This window comes from Aquarana catesbeiana, linkage group LG06 (assembly GCF_042186555.1).
Source record: "Aquarana catesbeiana isolate 2022-GZ linkage group LG06, ASM4218655v1, whole genome shotgun sequence".
Classification (NCBI taxonomy): Eukaryota; Metazoa; Chordata; class Amphibia; order Anura; family Ranidae; genus Aquarana; species Aquarana catesbeiana.
This window is the reverse complement of record NC_133329.1, coordinates 374,172,899-374,192,535: the sequence shown is the minus strand read 5'-3', so window position 1 is coordinate 374,192,535 and position 19,637 is coordinate 374,172,899. Positions and strand designations below refer to the sequence as shown.

General features: G+C 42.4%; 1 protein-coding gene across 6 annotated transcripts in view; it reads right to left on the bottom strand.

Moving 5' to 3' along the window:
• The window catches only part of GTDC1 (glycosyltransferase like domain containing 1), a 465,360-nt gene that overhangs the window by 239,551 nt on the left and 206,172 nt on the right, over window positions 1-19,637 (bottom strand). For all 6 annotated transcript variants that reach the window (XM_073634225.1, XM_073634224.1, XM_073634226.1 and 3 more), the window contains exon 5: window positions 15,840-16,133. In XM_073634225.1, the coding sequence (XP_073490326.1) occupies window positions 15,840-16,133 (294 nt within the window). The remainder of the gene's footprint in view (window positions 1-15,839; window positions 16,134-19,637) is intronic.

Here is a 19,637-nt window from a genome sequence, read left to right as displayed (position 1 = left end):
CATCCTATCCTCTTGGGCAGATGAGTAATGTTATGGTGGGTATTTTGGGCAGCTGGTTCCAAAAAACGACAACGCCATTTTAAAATGACAAAGATAGAGGGTTAAGGTTTTTTTTTTTATTTGCAAAGTTTCTTCTGCTAAAAACTCTCATAGCAAAGCTTATGCTCCCTACCAACTGAAAAACTGTAACTGTGACTCAACAAGGGCCATGTTGGACCTCTGCATAGATACCGCCACTTTCACACATAAAGCAAGGGTCCTTCTTTGTAGCATGCTTGAAGAGAACTGGATCTTATAATAAAGCTGTGGATAAAACGAACTGTAGGTTTAGGTACACACCAGTCTGCGCAGTAAAACACAGCGTCCAGTATGAACTAATTCTCCTGTGAATGTCTATCTGAGAACCAGACAGCTACTTGTACTTTCTTCTAATTGAAGTCCAGGGTAGCTCTGAAAACAGGTGAACAGGTGGAGGCATCCCAAACCTGAGGATACAGGGGGAAGCCTCATCAGAACAGGAGCATTCTGGTAGCAATAGGAAATGTGTTTCCCACAGTAGTTGAGGCTTTAGGAGAAGATGCGTGCTATTAGACTACTTCCTAGCTGCCTGTACGCCAGTTCTGACAGCGAAGGGCCTCCCACCTGGCTGCAGATAACGTGCCCAGCTACTTCTGCCTGATCACATGTGGCCTCTCAGAGCTGCTAAGAGAGGGAAGCAGAGAAACCTATCTTCCCTTGGCATGTCCAGGAACCCAGGAATTGTGGGAAAAGGAGTTAAAAGGGCCTGTGCCTGCATTTGAGCATGGTGAGTAAATAGACGGTCCGCTACAGAATCCACAAAAAAAAAACCCACTATGATTGTTCATACAGGCTTGAAGTAGAATTCCACCCTAACATTAACTATACTTAAAAATGCTGACTCCTGCTACCTACCCTGCCTGTGTAGATGGGCATATGTATATTTTTAAACCACTTCAGTCTGGTCACATGATCCACAACTCCCTTGTGTCAGTCAGTGGCTGCTGCTGGGGAGAAGAGGGAGCACCGAAAATGGATAAGTCATAGAAGCCTATGAGTGACGTCACGGCTCCTGGAACTCCCAGTCATTGTCAAGCGCTCCCTTCTCTCCCCTACAGCTGCCATTCACTAACAAAGGGGATCACATGACCAGACCCAGAGCAGACTGAAAATAGTAAGTATACAGATCTAGAAAAAACAGGGTATCCCCGAATTTACCACTAGGGGAGACACAGGAATATGGGGGATTTTTGGCGTGCCAGTAACAATAGTATGCAAAATAACAATATGCTTAAAAACAACAATATTTATTTGTCCATTGGCAAAAACCTGAAAATACAATCTAAAATCATGTAAACAGTGTTGCCAGGTTTGTTATACAACCAACAGAGCCAAAAGTGGTAGTGGGAGCGACGCGTTTCACCCAGATTGGGCTTCTTCAGGATCCACTTGATGTTCACAAAATATTAACCCAAAATAGCAGATATATGGAAGGGTGGGTGAAGAGGCTGATTCAGAATAGTTGTAGCCTAAAGATGGTATCAAGAAAAATGAGGATAATTGTGTTTGCACAGAAAAGCAACCCACATCTAAAACCAGAAGGCCAGGGCAGGGTGATGAAAGGGGATCATGGTCACAGCCTTGGATGAAAATACCTCCAAACATCTACATGGGTCACAGACAGAACCAACTCATAAAGCCAAGGAGGCAAAAGCAAGTGCTGCAAAGTCGGCCCGAATGGCAGCAATGACGTCGCCAAAACCGATGGTTTTAGAGGATGCCGAAAAGCTTGTATGTTAGATGGTAAGGTATCCACAACTTTAGCTCATAAAGTGCATGTGCAGGCACTGCCTGGTGCCTGTACTGTACCTGGTCCTCAAAAGTTTCATTACAAAAATATCAGCAGAAATTATTTCGTTTTCAAACACTGCAGTATAGGCATGATTCATGTATGGCTAGTTTTGTCACGTAATGAAAAATGATTCAAAAACTTTTTATAAGCAAACGGATCTTTTCTTCTTTTTAGATCTTTTCACATGAACAGGAAAGCACAATGGGAATTGTGGTGTCCCAATAGCATATCTACAGATCCTGAATCATCTGCACAAACACTTCAAGTGCTTCATTTTTTTCCCCCCCTCTTTTCTTTACGACACAAACTTTTGAAACTTCCAAGCCACTTCTTCCTTCCGGACGGATAAATTCTTTCCTGCCGTTCTAATCAAGCCCATAAGTCACCTCGCAAAGCCTAACACAGGCCGCTATGGCTCCCGCTCGCCGGAATCTTTTATTTTCTAATTTATATTCGCCAATTAAAAATAAACTGTATTTCTGCCGGCCGCATTTCCATAAATCAGATGACAAAGCATCCTAACATTAAAGGGCAGGAGTTCAATCCCACGTATTTGCATAGACTCCCTGAAGAAAACAGGAGCTTCTATGAATCCTTGTGGAAGAGCCTTGCTGCGTTAGGATTCTAATGGGCTTAGAACAGTGAATTTTAAAGAAACTGATTGCCACCCCTGTAGCTAGTAAATGTCTAGCAAAACCCGGTGGCATCTGGAGAGGAGAAGGAGGGAAAAAAAAAGTGTTTTATCATAAAATTATCCCAGCAGAGTCCATTCTCTGAGATAACATCATCATTGCGTATCATCATCTTCGTGGCTTGTGCTCAGTGCAGGACCGGTGGCTCTGGCACAATATTGCTAGTCATTTATCTGTTGTCAGCACAGGTTACACACTGTAATCCTTGACTGCCTCAGAATTAGAATGTCTTTGATGTCCCCACAAGAGTTTTTTGCCTCGAGGCTTTAGCGAAGCTCGACAGCCTCCTGTTTATTCCTCGTAATCTTCCCTCATCTCCAGGCTAGCTGTGACAGATGGTTATAGGAGCACAATAGTATTAAGAGTTTGATATTTTTTTTTTTTTTTTTTAATGCCTTGCTCTCTGTACAACAAACAGCTATCAGACGCGGGCCACGAAGTTGACATGGTTCACTTAGGTAATGGCAAACAAACAGCTCGGGCGGACGGCTCCTGTCATTTTTTTTCCTGCTAAAACCCCCGCTTTCCTTCCCATTGTATACTCTCAAAGGTAAACTATATTAACCTTATAGAGTGTTATTAAAAAGATAGATCTCTAGTAGTGTTTCCTGCCCGCGCGCATTCCTCTTGCCTTACTCTTTTGATTATGAAAGTAATACTGCTGACATATTGAACAAATATCTAATGTCAACATAAATTTTTAGTGTGTGATAATATTCGGTTTTATATCGCCGCGTGTCACGAAGAAGCCCCCTTCGCATGATGCATAGCACTAAATAACCCAAACAAAATGAGTTCTTCTTGTCAGCTTCTACCTTGTCTGTCCCCAGGCGTCAGTAAAATTGACTGCACGCTAGATTTTCAAAATTAGCCCTAATGCCGATGGTGGAGCTGCCATCCTCGAAGTTTTCTCTGCCGTACTCCGATATTACCCAGAAGGATGGATGTGTCGCTGTAATGTTTTGGCATTTGCTTATGCTGAGGCAGCTTGTTTTTTTTTTTTCCTCCTTTTTTTTTTTCCCTCCGTCTTTGTCGCCAAATTAAAGATAATTTAACTTAAACAATAATGCGCTCAGACACAATGCTGATTTTCTCCCGGCGAGTCACTTAGGGCAATAAAACTAAATTACTGCAAAAACGCGTATATGTAGATGTGCTTGTCGTGTGTTTGTGTCTGCGTGTGCGTGGAGTGCAGGGATGGGTTATTAGTCAGTGGAATAAAACTCATTTTCTTAAATGAGAATGGTCTTGTTTCATGCAAAATTATTAATGAGGGTAAGGAAAACATGTTAAAGGAGTACTCTGGGCAATAAGGAGCATTCTGTGACGAATGCTCAGTGGAAAGCTAGTTAACTGAATCTAGGTTGCCGTCACAAAAGTGGTAAATTCATACTTGTGTTATGTTGACCTTCAGTGAAAAGTGCATGTCAGCATGATCAATAGACCTAGAGATATAGGCAGCTTAGGTCATTTGTAGAGCTTGACTTTTCAAAAGCTTAGCACCATTCACTCTGTCCCTTGAGTGTCTATGTTGATCCTTTAATGTGAAGGGTGCACTTTTTTAACGAAAAAGTATTGTGGGTATGGCAGGGGCGTGGACAAGATCAACTTTTACAAGAAAAGTTAAAGTTATGCCACGTACACACGATCAGAATTTCCGACAACAAATGTTCGATGGGAGCTTGTTGTCGGAAATTCCGACCGTGTGTAGGCTCCATCGGACATTTGCTGTAGGAATTTCCGACAACAGATGTTTGAGAGATTGATCTCAAATTTTCCGACAACATGTCAGAGGAATTACAGAAACTTTGTTTGCCAATACCGGCATTTTCCTGTACTCCTGCGTGGCAGAATGGCGAAACGGCGCATGCGGGTACACGATTCAACGGCACATGTAGACGTGCGGGCCAGCGGACCGCGACGTGCCGAAACGGCGTAAGCATGTAGCACCTTAGCCGCACACGTGAGATCCCCTGGCGGCCCTATAAAAGGCAGCCCTACTCTCCTTCTCATTGCTGGTTTGTCGTTTCAGCTTCTGTGTTCCTGTTCCTCAGTTCTGCTATTGACTCCTGCCTGCTATGACCCGGATTGCCTTGACCTCCTCTGGACTTCTCCTGCACCTTGACCTCGGCTTGCCTAATGGATTCCTCTTCTGCCTGTTCCCGTGTTTGACCCCCGGCTTCTCCTTAAGACTTTGCTCCTGCATGCTCCAGTGTTTGACCTCGGCCTGTCTTTGGACTTTCCCATTGCTTGATTCCTGTGTATGACCTCGGCTTGTTTATACGGACTTCCTTCTAACCGGTTGCTGTGTTTGACCCCCTGGCCTTCTCTACATACTTCGTTCCAGTTTCCTTCAGGATCAAGGTGTTTGAACCCCAGCCGGGTTTCTGTGCTGATCAGCGTCCAAGTGCAACCCGCACAGACCTGCTACCAGACGGAAGACCAACACGCAAGCCCCTACTAGTGCCTGGCGACCCTTGCCTCTCTGTGCCCGATATCCTCTGTGCCACCTCCAGCGGTATAGCGCACTCTGCTGCAAGGGGAGCCACTCTCAGCATCTCGGCCCTGGTGAGTACCCTGACACAACAAAATCCGTTGTCGTAAATTCCAAGCATGTGTAGACAATTACGATGCACAAAATTAAACGCATGCTCGGAATCAAGCAGAAGAGCCGCACTGGCTATTGAACTTCATTTTTCTCGGCTCATCGTACGTGTTGTACGTCACCACGTTCTTGACGTTCGGAATTTCTGACAACATTTGTGTGACTGTGTGTATGCAAGACAAGCTTGAGCCAACATCCATCGGAAACAAAGTCCACGGTTTTTGTTGTCTGAAAATTTGAACGTCTGTACGTGGCATTACACTTACATTGTAGCTACCACCTTCCACCATACTGCCTTTCACAGTCTTATACTCACCTGTCCCTGATCCAATGGGGTATCAATGCCTGGATCACACAGACGCATGTCAGAATGTTTCCAACCGAGTCTGCACCCTTTTCTCTTTATTCATTATATGAGAACGAATGACAGCGCAGAGTGAATATGCAAGACTAGGAGAAAATATTTTGCAAAATGGCACATGATCTTGTCAGTGATATCCCACCAAATTGGGGAAGGTGAGTATATGACTGGAAGGGGATGCCTGGGATGGGGAAGAGAAGGCTAAAATTAAGATTCACATTTAATTTTAGATACCTATATCTCTGGACCAGGGGTGCCCAACCTTTTGACCTTCCTGGGCGACATTGGAAGAAGAGGAACAGTCCTGGGCCACACATAGAATACACTAACAATAAGGATATAGGGCAGATCACAAGTTAAAGGAAAAGTACAGCCAAAGCTTGTTTGGTTGTGCTTTTCCTATGGATCACAGAAGTGCGGTTGGTTCTGCACTCCTGTGACCCGTTTTTAGCAGACAGCTGGCTAAAACCCACTGTCGGCTGATGTCACAGAGCTGGTCCAGCGAGCCGCTAAGAGGTTGAGCTGACTGCTCCCACCCCCTCCACAGCCCAGCGCTCCAGTGAGCAAGGGGGGGCAAAGCAGACAGCTGTGACTGACAGTCACCAGCTCTCTGCTCAGGGAGCTCTGAGAACCGAGAGATCGGCAGGGTTTGATCGCTCGGTTCTCAGTCTTAGAGCCGGCGGGGGACAGATACAGCATCGGATCGACGTTGGGTCCAACTAGGCAAGTATGAGTCTGAAAAAAAAAAAAAAACTCCATACTTCTCTTTTAATGATTACTGATATAGATAATGTATCTATCTGAGTAATAAAACTTCATTTTTTTCTAATGTGTAATATGTAATTTTGTAATTTTTGTAATATTATAAAAGTAAAAGAGGGCAACACAAAACTAGTGCGATATTTGACCCTGTTTTTGCTAAACTAACGCATCAATATCTAGTTGGATGGATGTAGTAGCAATTCTCAAGGAGCTCATCAGATATTTTGGTTCCAATTTTGCCCTTCATGTACTTTATCCTTGAAAACAACTGCTGACAAATAAAACTGCGGTTGCACCAGGGCTTAGTAAATGTGCAGAAGCTCTGCTGACTTCCATCATCCAATCATGTGCAAGTAAAAATGCTGTTTTTTTTGTATTTTCCTTGCATGTGATTGGATATTCTTTGCAAAGTGAAGCTTTACCTCATTTACTATGCACAGTATATTTACCTTTAGTAAATCAACCCCTGAGTGTAAACACATTTTAGCAAAAAAGTCCCGACAAAAAAATCAACATATTTAAGCAGGTTTTGTGTTGGGCTGCATTTATAGCTGTCTTAGCCCACAGGTTCCCTCCTCTAGCCCTACTAACAGTTTTGTCAACCTTGGGTTATACTTTTTTTCCCCCCATCATATGCTCAGTCTAAACTGCTCAGTTTTATGACTAGTTTACCAAAAATCTATCTTTGACAACATTTACTTTCTGTGTGCTTTGGAAAACATGCATGCCTTTAAACACAATGCAGGTTCTAATGAAAAATGTAACTCCCAAACGCTTTTCTATAGTACAGAAAGTGGTACTATGTTTTAGCATTGAAAACCTGGTACTGCTGTTTTTGGCACAGGGGCTTTTACAGAAACATTTTCAAATCATAAAGTTCTGGCACCAATAAAATGTATGAGTACATTTTTGTGTATGATATGCAATAGGCATTTACAATTACAGCACATGTTTTGGCAATAATTATATTTGTAAATGCAAATCCAAGTAATTTACCCCAACCCTCAACTTAGTCTTTAAATGTTATGCCTTTACTACTAACCCCAACTTAAAGTTTATCTAAACCGAAAACTTTTTTTTTTTTTTTTTGGATAGAGTAGGGAAGGATTAGAAGCACTGTCAGGTTTTTATTGCGGTCTATGCAGGACTGGTGGCTCTGCCACAATATTCCTAGTCATATATCTGTTGTCCGCTCTGGTTACACACTGCAAAAGAAATAAGTAAAAGAAAGTATAAGAAAAATTAAAATTTTTAGTTGTCACCGCAACAGTAATAGAGAAGAAGCCTTCCAATGAGAACACTTGATCCAATAGCAACTAAAAGGGCACTTCTCCTTCAATTAGAAAAAATTGCTCTCACTTCCTGTTGAGAAATCTCATAAACAGGCACAGATTACAAAAAAAAAAAACTGTCAGGAGTTTACCCTTCCCCTATAGAAAACAAAAAAAAAATATTTGAGCTATACATACACGCTAATTCTTCATTAAAATTTTTCAGTAGCCATAATTCTATTACCTCCTAGATCAGTGATGGCGAACCTTGGCACCCCAGATGTTTTGGAACTACATTTCCCATGATGCTCAAGTACACTGCCAAGTGCATGCAATTTGCTGACAAAAATTTGACTTCTACATACAGTACGCCATTTATACTGGTACTGAAAATCTCTACAACAGGATATTTGCAACAAATATAATTTATTTATTGCAGGAGCTGTTGTGTAAGTTTACAGCTTATGTTTAGCATGCAGGTCTCCTTTAAGGTGTACATTATCTGCAAAGATCTTAGCTGTGACTGTGAACGGACTGAATGCTTACATGGGAACCACATGGATAAATGGGCTGTTGGAAGTGAAATTATAAGGTGTGAACAAGAGGCGCAGAAGAGTTATGGGTGTAGGGATGCTGGATGAAAGATATATGGAGGGGATGTTAAATGAGGATGGGAGATGCCGAGGGGTGTAGGAGTAATGGATAAACGCAATGGTGGACGAAGGCGATATTAGATAGTGATGGGAAATGAAAAGGAGTTACATGTGCTGGATGAGGAAGATGTTGGGTGTAGGGGGTAAAGGATATTAGATGGCGATGAAAGATGCAAGGACTTATTGGATGTGCGGCTCCTGGATGAGGGAGATGTTTGGTCTAGAGCAGGGGTAGGCAACCTCGGCTCTCCAGCTATGGTGAAACTACAAATCCGATCATCCCTCCGCCTCTAGGAGTCATGCCTGTGTCATGTCACATTCGGCTACCCATCACATTTTGCTACCCGCTGGAGTGCGCATGCATGACGCCGTCATATGCGTTCCAACACTGTTGTAAGACCACTTTGCCACAGGGCCCCTCGCGGGCTCGCTACGCTTCGGGCGCGGCCTCGCTTCGCTCGGCGTAATTACAGTCTAACTCTACATCCACTTGGATGGTGGGGCTTGAACCTGGACTCAGGGGTGTGGGCACAAAATTCTGCGCAAGCGCAGATCGCCACAGTGCTAGAACGCATATGGTGGCGTCGCGCATCAGCGGGTAGCCAAATGTGATGGGTCGCCATATGTGACGCTACACCTGTGATTGTCAGGGTCTTGCAATATCTCATGGGACTTGTTTCACCACAGCTGGAGGGCCGAGGTTGCCTACCCCTGGTCTAGAGGATTCCAGATAGTGATATGAAAAGAGGAGCAATTATAGGTGCTAAATGAGGGAAATGTTGGGTGTAGGGGATGTTAGATGGCAAGGAGAAATCTAGATATGTTACAGGTGTAGAGGTGATGGATGAGGGAGAAGTTAGATATATTATTATTACTGTGGATTAGAGGCATTTATATAGCGTTGACAATTTTAGCAGCGCTTTACATACTGTGCATTCTCATCAGTCCCTGCCCTCAAGGAGCTTACAATCTAAAGTCCCTATCTCACATGCATGCCTACACACATACACTAAGGCAAATTTATACAGCAGTCCCTTAACAACCAGCATGTCGTTGGATTGTGGAATAGAACCAGTATTCTTGGCTAACCCACACATGTAAAGGTAGAACGTGCAAATTCCATGAAGATATTGTCCTTAATGGGACAAACCAAGGACCCTACTGCTGCCTGGAATAAGTTCTATTAGATGAGAGGTTAGATCAGGGTTTTTCAATCTCATTCAGAGTTTGGAGTTTGCGGCTGCAGCATTGGGAACATGTTACATGTTGCACCCTAAAAACAGGTGGAACATGTTCCTAAAGGTGAACTTATCCTTTAAAAGGTTGAGAGAGGCTGGGTTAGATATTAGAGGGTGACAGGAAATGCAGGCGAGTTATGGGTGTAGGGGTGTTTGATCAGAGTGATGTTGGGTGTAGGATATATTGAAAATGTAGAAGTAGTATTTGGTAAACTGACACATTTGCATTACATTTGGTTCATTCTGTTGTAAATGAGACACTTTATAGCAAAAGTAAGCTGCATGCTATTAAATATGCAATCCGTGAACTATTTTCTCGACTTTAACACTATCGTTTTCAGACTGATAAGCCTGGAAGAAACCATGGTGCTCTGAGACTTCACATTTGACCCACTCAGGCAAGCTGCCTAGACAATGTCCTCTGCAAGAGGATGCTGTTTAAAAGTAAACCTATGAACAATGAAATGAAATTCACATTTAATTAAAAATGTAAGTCCCTCATTGAAATAAAAAGTTACTGTAAGTAAACACTTCACAATGGGTTTCTGGTATTAGGCTTGTGCTAACTCACTTGAAAAATGACAAGGCATAGGTCATGTGATCTCTGCCAAAAGGGGAAAAGCACTGTTCAGACAAAACTGTTGACTGCTCTCCCTTAACCACTTAAGGACTGAAAGAATGTTCCCCCTTAATGACCAGGCTATTTTATGCGAGACAGCACTGCATCGCTTTAACTAACAATTGCACAGTCGTGCAGCGATGTACCCAAACAAAATTGACGTCCTTTTTTTTCACAAATAGAGCTTTCTTTTGGAGGTTTTTGATCACATCTGTGGTTTTTATCTTTTGCGCTATAAACAAACAGCGACAATTTTGAAAAAAAAACAAATTTTCTTTTATTTTTTGCTATAATACATATCCAAAAAAAATATATAAAAAAAATAATTTATTCATCAGTTTAGGACAATATATATTCTTCTACATAATTTTGTGTAAAAAAAAACCGCAATAGGCGTATATTGATTGGTTTGTGCAAAAGTTATCATATCTACAAACAACTATGGGATAGATTTAGGGACTTTTATTTTTTATTGTTTTTACTGGTAATGGCGGCGATCTGTGATTTTTAGCGGGATTGCGGCAGACAAATCTGACCCCAAATGACACTTTTTGGGGACCAGTGACATTATTACATTGATCAGTGCTATAAAAATTCAGTGATCAATGTAAAAATGACAATTGCAGGAAAGGGGTTAACACTAGGGGGAAATCAAGGGGTTAACTGTGTTCCTTAGGTGTGTTCTAACTGTAGGGGGGATGGGATGCCTGGGACATGACCAAGATCAGTGTTCCCGATGCCTGGGAACAGTTGATCTCTGTCATGTCATCAGTCAGAATGGGGATCCGCTTTGTTTACAAAGGCAGATCCCCATTCTGCCTCTGTACTAGGCGATTGCGGGTTGCCGGCGGTCATGGAGTCCGCCTGACCCGCGGGCACGCTCCCACAGCGGGCACGAGAGTGCGCCAGCGCCCAGGTACGGCAATTCATGAAGGGGGGCCAACCTGCCGCAGTACAACTGCGGTGGCTGGTCCTTAAGTGGTTAACGTGAATGCCACAGAAATAGTGGGGATAAAAAGTATTGATGGAATAAAGCAGATCCGGAACTGAAGAGAGGACATCCTCTTCTACATAAGGTAAATTAGTTAAAGTATAACTGAAGGCAAAACTTTTCTTTTAACTTTGGATAGAGTTCAGAGGGATTAGAACGCTTGTCAGTTTTTATTGCTATCTGTACACCCATTAAGGAGACTCAACCCTCTCTATGTGTCCCGTATACCATTATCATTAAAAGTGAAAGTAAAAGAAAACCCCAAATTTTCAGTTGTCCCTTTGAAAAGTAATAGATGGGAAATCTTCCAATGGGGACACTAGTTCTGCTGACCTATGGGGCCCCAAGGGATTCCCTTAATTTACAGGGATTTCCTCTCACTTCCTGTTTGGCTATGGGACAGGAAGTGAAGGTAAATATCCCCAATGGGACACAGATGGCGAAAAAAAAAAATCTGACAGGGGTTATAACCCTCCCTTACTTTATCCAAAATGGAAAAAAAAGTTTTGCCTCTAGTTCTATTTTAAACAAAACAAAAAAAAAATGGCAAAGCTGCTACTATCTTCTTATTTTACCCTTAAAAAATATATATATACTTTTTATTTTTTACAAAGCTCTAAATCCAACTTTATTAACAAAATATTTCTATGAACCTCGGAGGACACAGGAGGGCAGCTGGGAGTCATTTATTCACATAAATAAAAAAGAAAAAATGGATAGAAATGTGAACTAGACGTGTGAAGTTGATTAAACAAATCCAAAAGACAGATTCAACTTTCAATCCCTAAATTTGATGTCGGAACATTTAGGGAGAGAGATGAAAATCCCTTTATGGAGCAGATGCTGCAGATGATCAGCGAGAGCTTCTGGAATTTATGCGCTGCAAGTCAAATCCTCCGTAAAGGCGATTTGCCCCTGTCGGTGTGGCGCACTTACTGGTTCACCTGCAAACAGAGAACATGACCCAGTGATCAGCAGCCGCTGCTCTGCAATAAACAGCCCGTAATCTGTGGATGAATTCCGGGTCTAATCAGGCCACATGCAGATTAAACAAACTGCGAGGAATAAAAACTAGATTAAAATATTCGAGCCCAATGCTGCAAGATTACCGGGACATTTTACCTCTTTAAATCCTAATTTATTTCAGAGGCAAGCCGAAGTTTACAAGAGTAAGTCTGCCATGATTATGGGAGCATGTCACAACACTGCCATTGCTTTGTGATGTAGGTTAGCTGTTCATAGTGGTAGCAAGAATCGCCATCCAAGCTGAGGCTTAAAATGAAAACTCTGATTTCACTGCAATATAAGCTACATGAACCACGGTGCAATTTAATACCTGAATTACAATGCACATTTTTAAAAAAACACCACCTAATGCAGTTATATAGTGATAAAAAAAATAATTTAGTACATTTTGAAAGGTCACTAGATAAAGTAGGGTTCTAACTAAAAATCACCAAGCTCCATAGCAAAAGTTTGATGGTACTATGTGTAGCAGATGGACAATAGTCCCCTCCTTTTTATACATGTAGCACTAAGGCCTGATTCACACATATGCATTTTTAGTGTTTTTCGCATTTTGCAGGTTTGCACTACAGTCCATTTAACTTGGTTCCCTATGGAACACGTTCTGTAGTGCAAATCTGCAAAATGCACTAAAAATGCATTGGTGTGAATCAGGCCTTACTCCTGAAGGAGCCATTGATGGGTCACCTGATTTCAGACGACCCTTCCAGCAATACCACACCCTCTGACACGCCAAGACTGGAGAAGACGCATTTAATTGGGCTATACACCCGAGGTAACAACTTGCAGGATCTCTCTGACAGCAGCGGGCTCTGAGCCCATGTGGCAGCACACTCCGCTTTTTCACACAGTGCTAATCGTTGGTGACAAGAAGTATCTCTGGCAGCACACCATTCTCCAGGGACTTACAATTCTCCACTTAATAAAGGATGTCTCCTGGGGACTACATTCCCCCACAGTTCCATGTGGCTCCCAGCAGTCTTTCACAGGTCCCTGGGTGGGCTCTTCCTTTCTCTGGCTGCACTGTGTATTTTGCATCCTTGGTAATGAGCCGGGCTTTTCCTACACTGGCTAGAGTTACATCGCTGTCACAGCGCTTATGTCCTCTCTTTCCCCATGAAGCCGCTCCCCAAATTTCACTAACAGCCAGGGAAGTAGGAAATGTCAGCTGTAGCGTGAGGACAGTGGTGACAGCCTGGTCCAGGGGCTACACATCTATGTACATCACATTTTATCCTCTGGTAAAAAGGCTCAGTCATGTACATTTTACATGCTTCCCTACTGCTCCATTGAAGCCCTCACAAGCACAAAGTGCTTCTGAGCATGAGGATGCATGTGATGTTCTCATAGAATGCAGTGCTTAGGTCCAAGTAGCCAATCACCAGGCCCATACATGAACAGAAGGTTGACATCATCAACTCCATGTAAGCTCCAACACTGAGCCTACACAGGGTTTGACTACTAACTCCAACGGAAGAGCAGAGCAGTGGAGTCCACCAGCCTTCTGGGCAATCATTAGACATCAAGGGTCCTTCCTCTTCTCCTCTGATGTCAGGTGGCAGGTTATGAAGTGTGAGCCCCTGGTCTGGTCCGTTCAGCAGTGATTACGCACCCTGTGTAAGGATGAACCCCGAAGGGTGCTTCCATGATGTTCTAGGCTCACAGGAAGTAGGTTGTATTATGCTGGGTGTCATTCAACCCAGAAAAGGAACAATGTTGGATCTCAGAGCGATTAGTCTGCAGGGGACATCACTTATGAGGAGAAAAGTATTGCAGCGAATACTGTTTTTTTTTCTTACCAGCACTAGTCTACTTATTTTTTATTTTTATTAAAGAGGTGGAGTTGGGCTTTAAAGTCTAGCTGAATCCACATCATGTCCCTGAAACAGTTGTCATAAAGTGCATAAGAGATGAGCATGAGAAAAAAAAATCCTCTCCATGTAAATTACAACATACACTATACTGTCAAAAGTATTGTGACACCTGCCTTTACACGCACATGAACTTTAATGGCATCCCAGTCTTAGTCCATAGGGTTCAATACTGAGTTGGTCCACCCTTTGCAGCTACAGTATAACAGCTTCAACTCTTCTGGGAAGGCTGTCCACAAGGTTTAGGAGTGTGTCTATGGGAATGCTTGACCATTCTTCCAGAAGTGTATTTGTGAGGTCATGTACTGATGTAGGTCGAGAAGGCCTGGCTTGCAGTCTCCGCTGCAATTCATCCCAAAGGTGTTTTATCGGGTTGAGGTCAGGACTCTGTGCAGGTCAGTCAAGTTCCTCCACCCCAAACTCACTCATCCATGTCTTTATGGACCTTGCCGAAGAGCCTTCCCAGAAGAGTTGAAGCTGTTATAGCTCCAAATGGTGGGCCAACTCAATATTGAACCCTAGAGACTAAGACGCCATTAAAGTTCATGTACGTGTAAAGGTAGGCGTCCCAATATATTTTGACAATATAGTGTACATACACTCACCAGCCACTTTATTAGGTACACCTGTTCAATTGCATGGTAACACAAATTGCTAATCAGCCAATCACATGGCAGTAACTCAATTTAAGCATCTATATGTGGTGAAAACAACTTGGTGAAGTTCAAACCGATCATCAGAATGGGGAAGAAAGGTGATTTCAGTGACTTTGAATAACATGAAAGCATGGACCCATCCTGCCTTGTATCAACGGTTCAAGCTGGTGGTGGTGTAATGGTGTGGGGGATATTTTCTTGACACACTTTGGGCCTCTTAGTACCAATTGAGCATCAATTAAATTCCACGGCCTACCTGAGTATTGTTGCTGACCATGTCCATCCCTTTATGACTACAGTGTACCCATCTTCTGATGGCTCCTTCCAGCAGGATAATGCACCATGTCACAAAGCTCAAATCATCTCACCGCTGATTTCGGGAACATAACAATGAGTTCACTGTACTCCAATGGCCTCCACAGTCACCAGATCTTAATGCAATAGAGCACCTTTGGGATGTGGTGGACCTTGAGATACGCAACCGACAAATCTGCAGCAACTGCGTGATGCTATCATGTCAATATGGGCCAAAATCTCTAAGGAACGTTTCCAACACCTTGTTGAATCTATGCCATGAAGAATGAAGGCAGTTCTGAAGGCAAAAGGGGGTCCAACTCGGTACTAGCAAGGTGTACTTAATAAAGTAACTGGTGAGTGTATAGTATTTATACAAATACAACTGCATCTTACCATTGGCTATTCTGCAGATACTAACTTCCTCAATCCTGAGGGGGCCACTACCTGCTAGAGAAACACTGCACCTCCAGCACCTAGTATGGCCAAGATAGCACCTAAGGGGAAAAGCTTATAGCAGAGAAACCTGGAAAATTAACCCCAGGCTCCATATAGACTTTTAAAAGGCAAATCACGCAAGCAAAAAATGGGCTTCTGCATTGAGTAATATAGCCTGCAAGTGCAAGCTGCACATAAAACAATTTAGGATCTATCACAAGAGACGTGAGTGCTGCATTATCTAGATTTTGGTATGTTGCTGGAGTTCACCTTTAAAAATTTTTTTATTTTTAAATGGAGGAAAGCATCGCTCCCCTCCTGGTTGGACACATCCTGAAAACAGATTGCTAAGTTTATGGGTGCATCCGCGATAAAAATAATACAAAGCAGATTGCCGGTTTGGTAATTCTGTAAAGTTAGACACACAAATACATTTGCAAACATATTTCTATACATATGTCCACACACGACAAAGAAGTATTGAGTGCTTACCATCTGTGAGGCCAGACAATATGCAAAGGCCTCTGGGAATCGGCATGTAAACTTGAGAAGGATGGTTCTGACATCATAAGATTTACATTTTCCGAAGTATCTTCTCTCAAAGAGGTGAAAATATATTCTGTGGATTGTGGGATCTGATCTTGTCCTGATGGCCTCAGCTTGGGAAGAGGTGAAGGCTCTGTGATGAACTTTTGCAAGTCATCTGATGATTTAAGAGAGACCTCTGAGCTCTTTAGGGATTGGCAGCTGCTCTGCTGTAAAAGCCTCTTGTGGTCGGGCAAGAACCTGCAAAGAGAGAAGCATGTCAGTGACTGGAGTGCAACACCTCAAACACTATATAAGGAGGATTCTTATGAGCTGCCAGAAAAGGACAATGCGAATGTGGCTGTAGACACCCAAAAGTGTCCCCACACTAAGAAATAAAAAAATAAATAGAACAAGTGCTGCGTTGCTCAATCCCTAAGGCTACTTTCACACTGGCAGCGCCAGCCGTTAGCGCTAAATCGCCGCTAATTTCTGCGGCGTTTTAGCTCTGTTTTAGCGTTGCTTTTCGGCCGCCAACGGGGCGCTTTTTACCAAAAAAAAGGTAAAAAGTCCAGTTTTGTAGATTTTTCAAAACACTTTTAAGGCGCTGTGGAAGAGCTGCCCATTCATTGCAATGGGCAGGGGCGTTTTTAGGAGTGCTAAAAACAGCGCTCCCAACCCGCCCCAAAGATGCTGCTTGCAGGACTTTTCATAACGCCCCGCAAGCACACTTCCCGAGTGTGAAAAGACACACTGCAATGAATGGGAGGCGGTTTTCAAGCGCTTTGCAGAGATTATTTCTAGCGCTAAAGCGCCTGAAAAACGCCCCAGTGTGAAAGGGATCTAAGTAACAATGTGAAATAAACAAATAAACACCCGCCAGAGGGTCTAGAACACAAAATATCAAAAATAAATAAACCTAAAATAAGTGCATTAAACCAATATTGAATAGATAAAGAATAAATGTGTGTTGTGATATCACACAAATAAGAAAACTTATTAAACAGGCCAGGCTGACCATAAAAAAAACATATATATATATATATACATATATTTTTTTTTAATATAAACAGATGATGCCAGCTTTAATATAGAAGATGGTAATAAATCTTTAAGTGATGTGCAACCCCCCCCCCCAAAAAAAAAAAAAAATATATATATCTATATCACAAAAAATTCAATAAGTGATTGGATAATACAAATAATAATGACAGTCTGTGACACAAGTCTATTCCTCTAGCACAACCGTGCCAAGGTTCCCGTGAAAAAACACACAAAATATGTCCCAAAATTGTAAATAAGTTCAAATAAATGTCCAGAAAAAAACAAACACTCAGTGATATAACATAATCAATGATATCCAGCTTGATGCACCACCATGTCCACCACCAACAAGAATGCACGCTCATCTTCAGATATTGACCTATGGTAAGTCTTGTCAGTATAATGTTATGTGGATGTAGCAAATAGTGGCTGCAAAAATATTTGACAAATTTATTATAATGCACCCATTTTTCACACTGTACACTAATGTGAGAAATAGGAATTAGGCAGAAAGACTGGAGTAGGTGTTTAAACAGCACGTAAAGGTCAGGTAGAGTTGAGGTATGCAGGAAGGCAAAGCTGAAAATCCAAGAGAAATAATGACATGTACAGTACAGTAATACCTCGGTTTACCAGTAACGCGGTATATGAGCGTTTTGAAAGACGAGCAACGTTTTTTTTAAATTTTGTCTTGATATATAAGCAGTAGTTTTACTGTGAAAAAAAAAAAGAATTACACTCACAATGTTAAGGAGTCTGGTGTTCATCCATGTAAAGCCGTTGTGTATATGTACAGTAAAGCTGCTGGTGTAGAGTATACAGTGCTGTATGTGGCCAGAGGTTCGGGGGCGATGGTGGCTCCCAGCGCTTCCTGGAGAACTCAGAGACACTCGGGAACTGGTGATATCACTTCCGGGTGCTCCGAACGTACGTTACGCCACTGGTGTACAGTATACAGTACAGCGTTGTATGTGGCCAGAGGTTCAGGGGCGATGGTGGCTCCCAGTGCTTCCTGGAGACACTACCAGCTGAGTGGGGCGGGCGTAATGTGCGTTCGGAGCACCCGGAGGTGATGTCACCAGTTCCCGAGTGTCTCCAAGTTCTCCAGGAAATGCTAGGAGCCACCATCGCCCTCGAACCTCTGGCCACATACAGCACTGTATACTCTACACCAGCGGCTTCACTGTACATATACAGAACAGCTTTACATGGATGAACACCAGACTCCTTAACATTTTTTTGTTCCAACACAGAGGTACAGTACAGTACAGTATTAATATGAGCTTTTGCTCATATTTTGATCATTTTTATATGAATAAATGTTTGTGGAATGAATTATTCGAGTTTCCATTATTTCTTATGGGAAAATTTGCTTTGATATAAGAGTGCTTTGGATTGCAAGCATGCTTTTGGAATGAATTATGCTCGCAAACCAAGGTATTACTGTATAGCAAACAGTATCGGACTCTTCAAAAACAAGAAGTTAAAGCAGAACTAAACTCTCTTGATCAACAGTAACTAGTTTTAACTGCGTGCCACACAAAACCATATTTACCGCGGCAGGCCGGCACAGGCAGGTTGGATCACGTACATGTATGTCCTCCGGCCTGTTCTGGGCGTGTGCATGTGTCACCCACTGCTAATCCGCACTGTCACTGGCTTCAGCCGGATTTGGTCAGTAGGTCCCAGCCAATGATCTATGGCTGAGACCTTGTAATCAATTGTAGTCAATCACAGCACAGAGCCCTGTGTTTACAAACAACAAGGGTCTATTAGTGTCAGATTGCCCGCCAGACTATTACAGTCCCACTATAAGTCGTAAAGCACCACCATTACCAGTATAGCGTCTATACCTGCTCAAATTCCAGTATATATACCATAGTTTGTAAACACTATAACTTTTACACAAAACAGTTAATACAGACATACCCCACTTTTAAGTACACAATGGAACCAGAGCTTGTATGTAAAACAAAAATGTACTTAAAGTGAAGCAATACCTTTTTTCACTTCTCAATGCATGCAAATACACCAACTCTATGGGAAACCATGGTCAGCTTGACATGGCACTGCTCCCGGTTTTTAACATTTAACATTGGTGTCTATGGGAAATCTTTGTCAGCTTGACATGGCACTGCTCTGAACCATAAGTGACAGGGACACAAAACTTGCAGACCCAGGAGGACTACGACATGGTAGATTATTTGGGCAAGCTGGCCGACCCCAAAATTGGATATGTTGTAGTCCTTGGTCCCCTCTCGGTGCTCCCCAAGTTTGGTGTCCATGTCACATATGGATCGAGAGCAGTGCCATGTCAAGCTGACCAAGATTTCCCATAGACATCAATGTGTCTGTACTTGCGAGGCACTTTACGAACACTCACGAGTGTACGCAAAGTGAGGGTACGTAAAGCGGGGTATGCCTGTATACACTTATTGGGATTTTCTTTTTACCAAAGACATGTAGCAGAATACATTTTGGACTAAATTTCTAAACTTATGAAGGAATTTTATATCACAAAGTAGAAAAAAAAATAAAAAATATTATATATATATATATATATATATATATATATATATTTTTTTTTTTTAAATGCTGTGGGTTTTTATTTTTTTATTTATATAATAAGAAATCCAATAGCGTTTAACAACTTGTCACTGCCGCACGGCCATATACATTGGCACAATGGCAGTGGTGGGCAAATGGGCGTAACTGTATGTC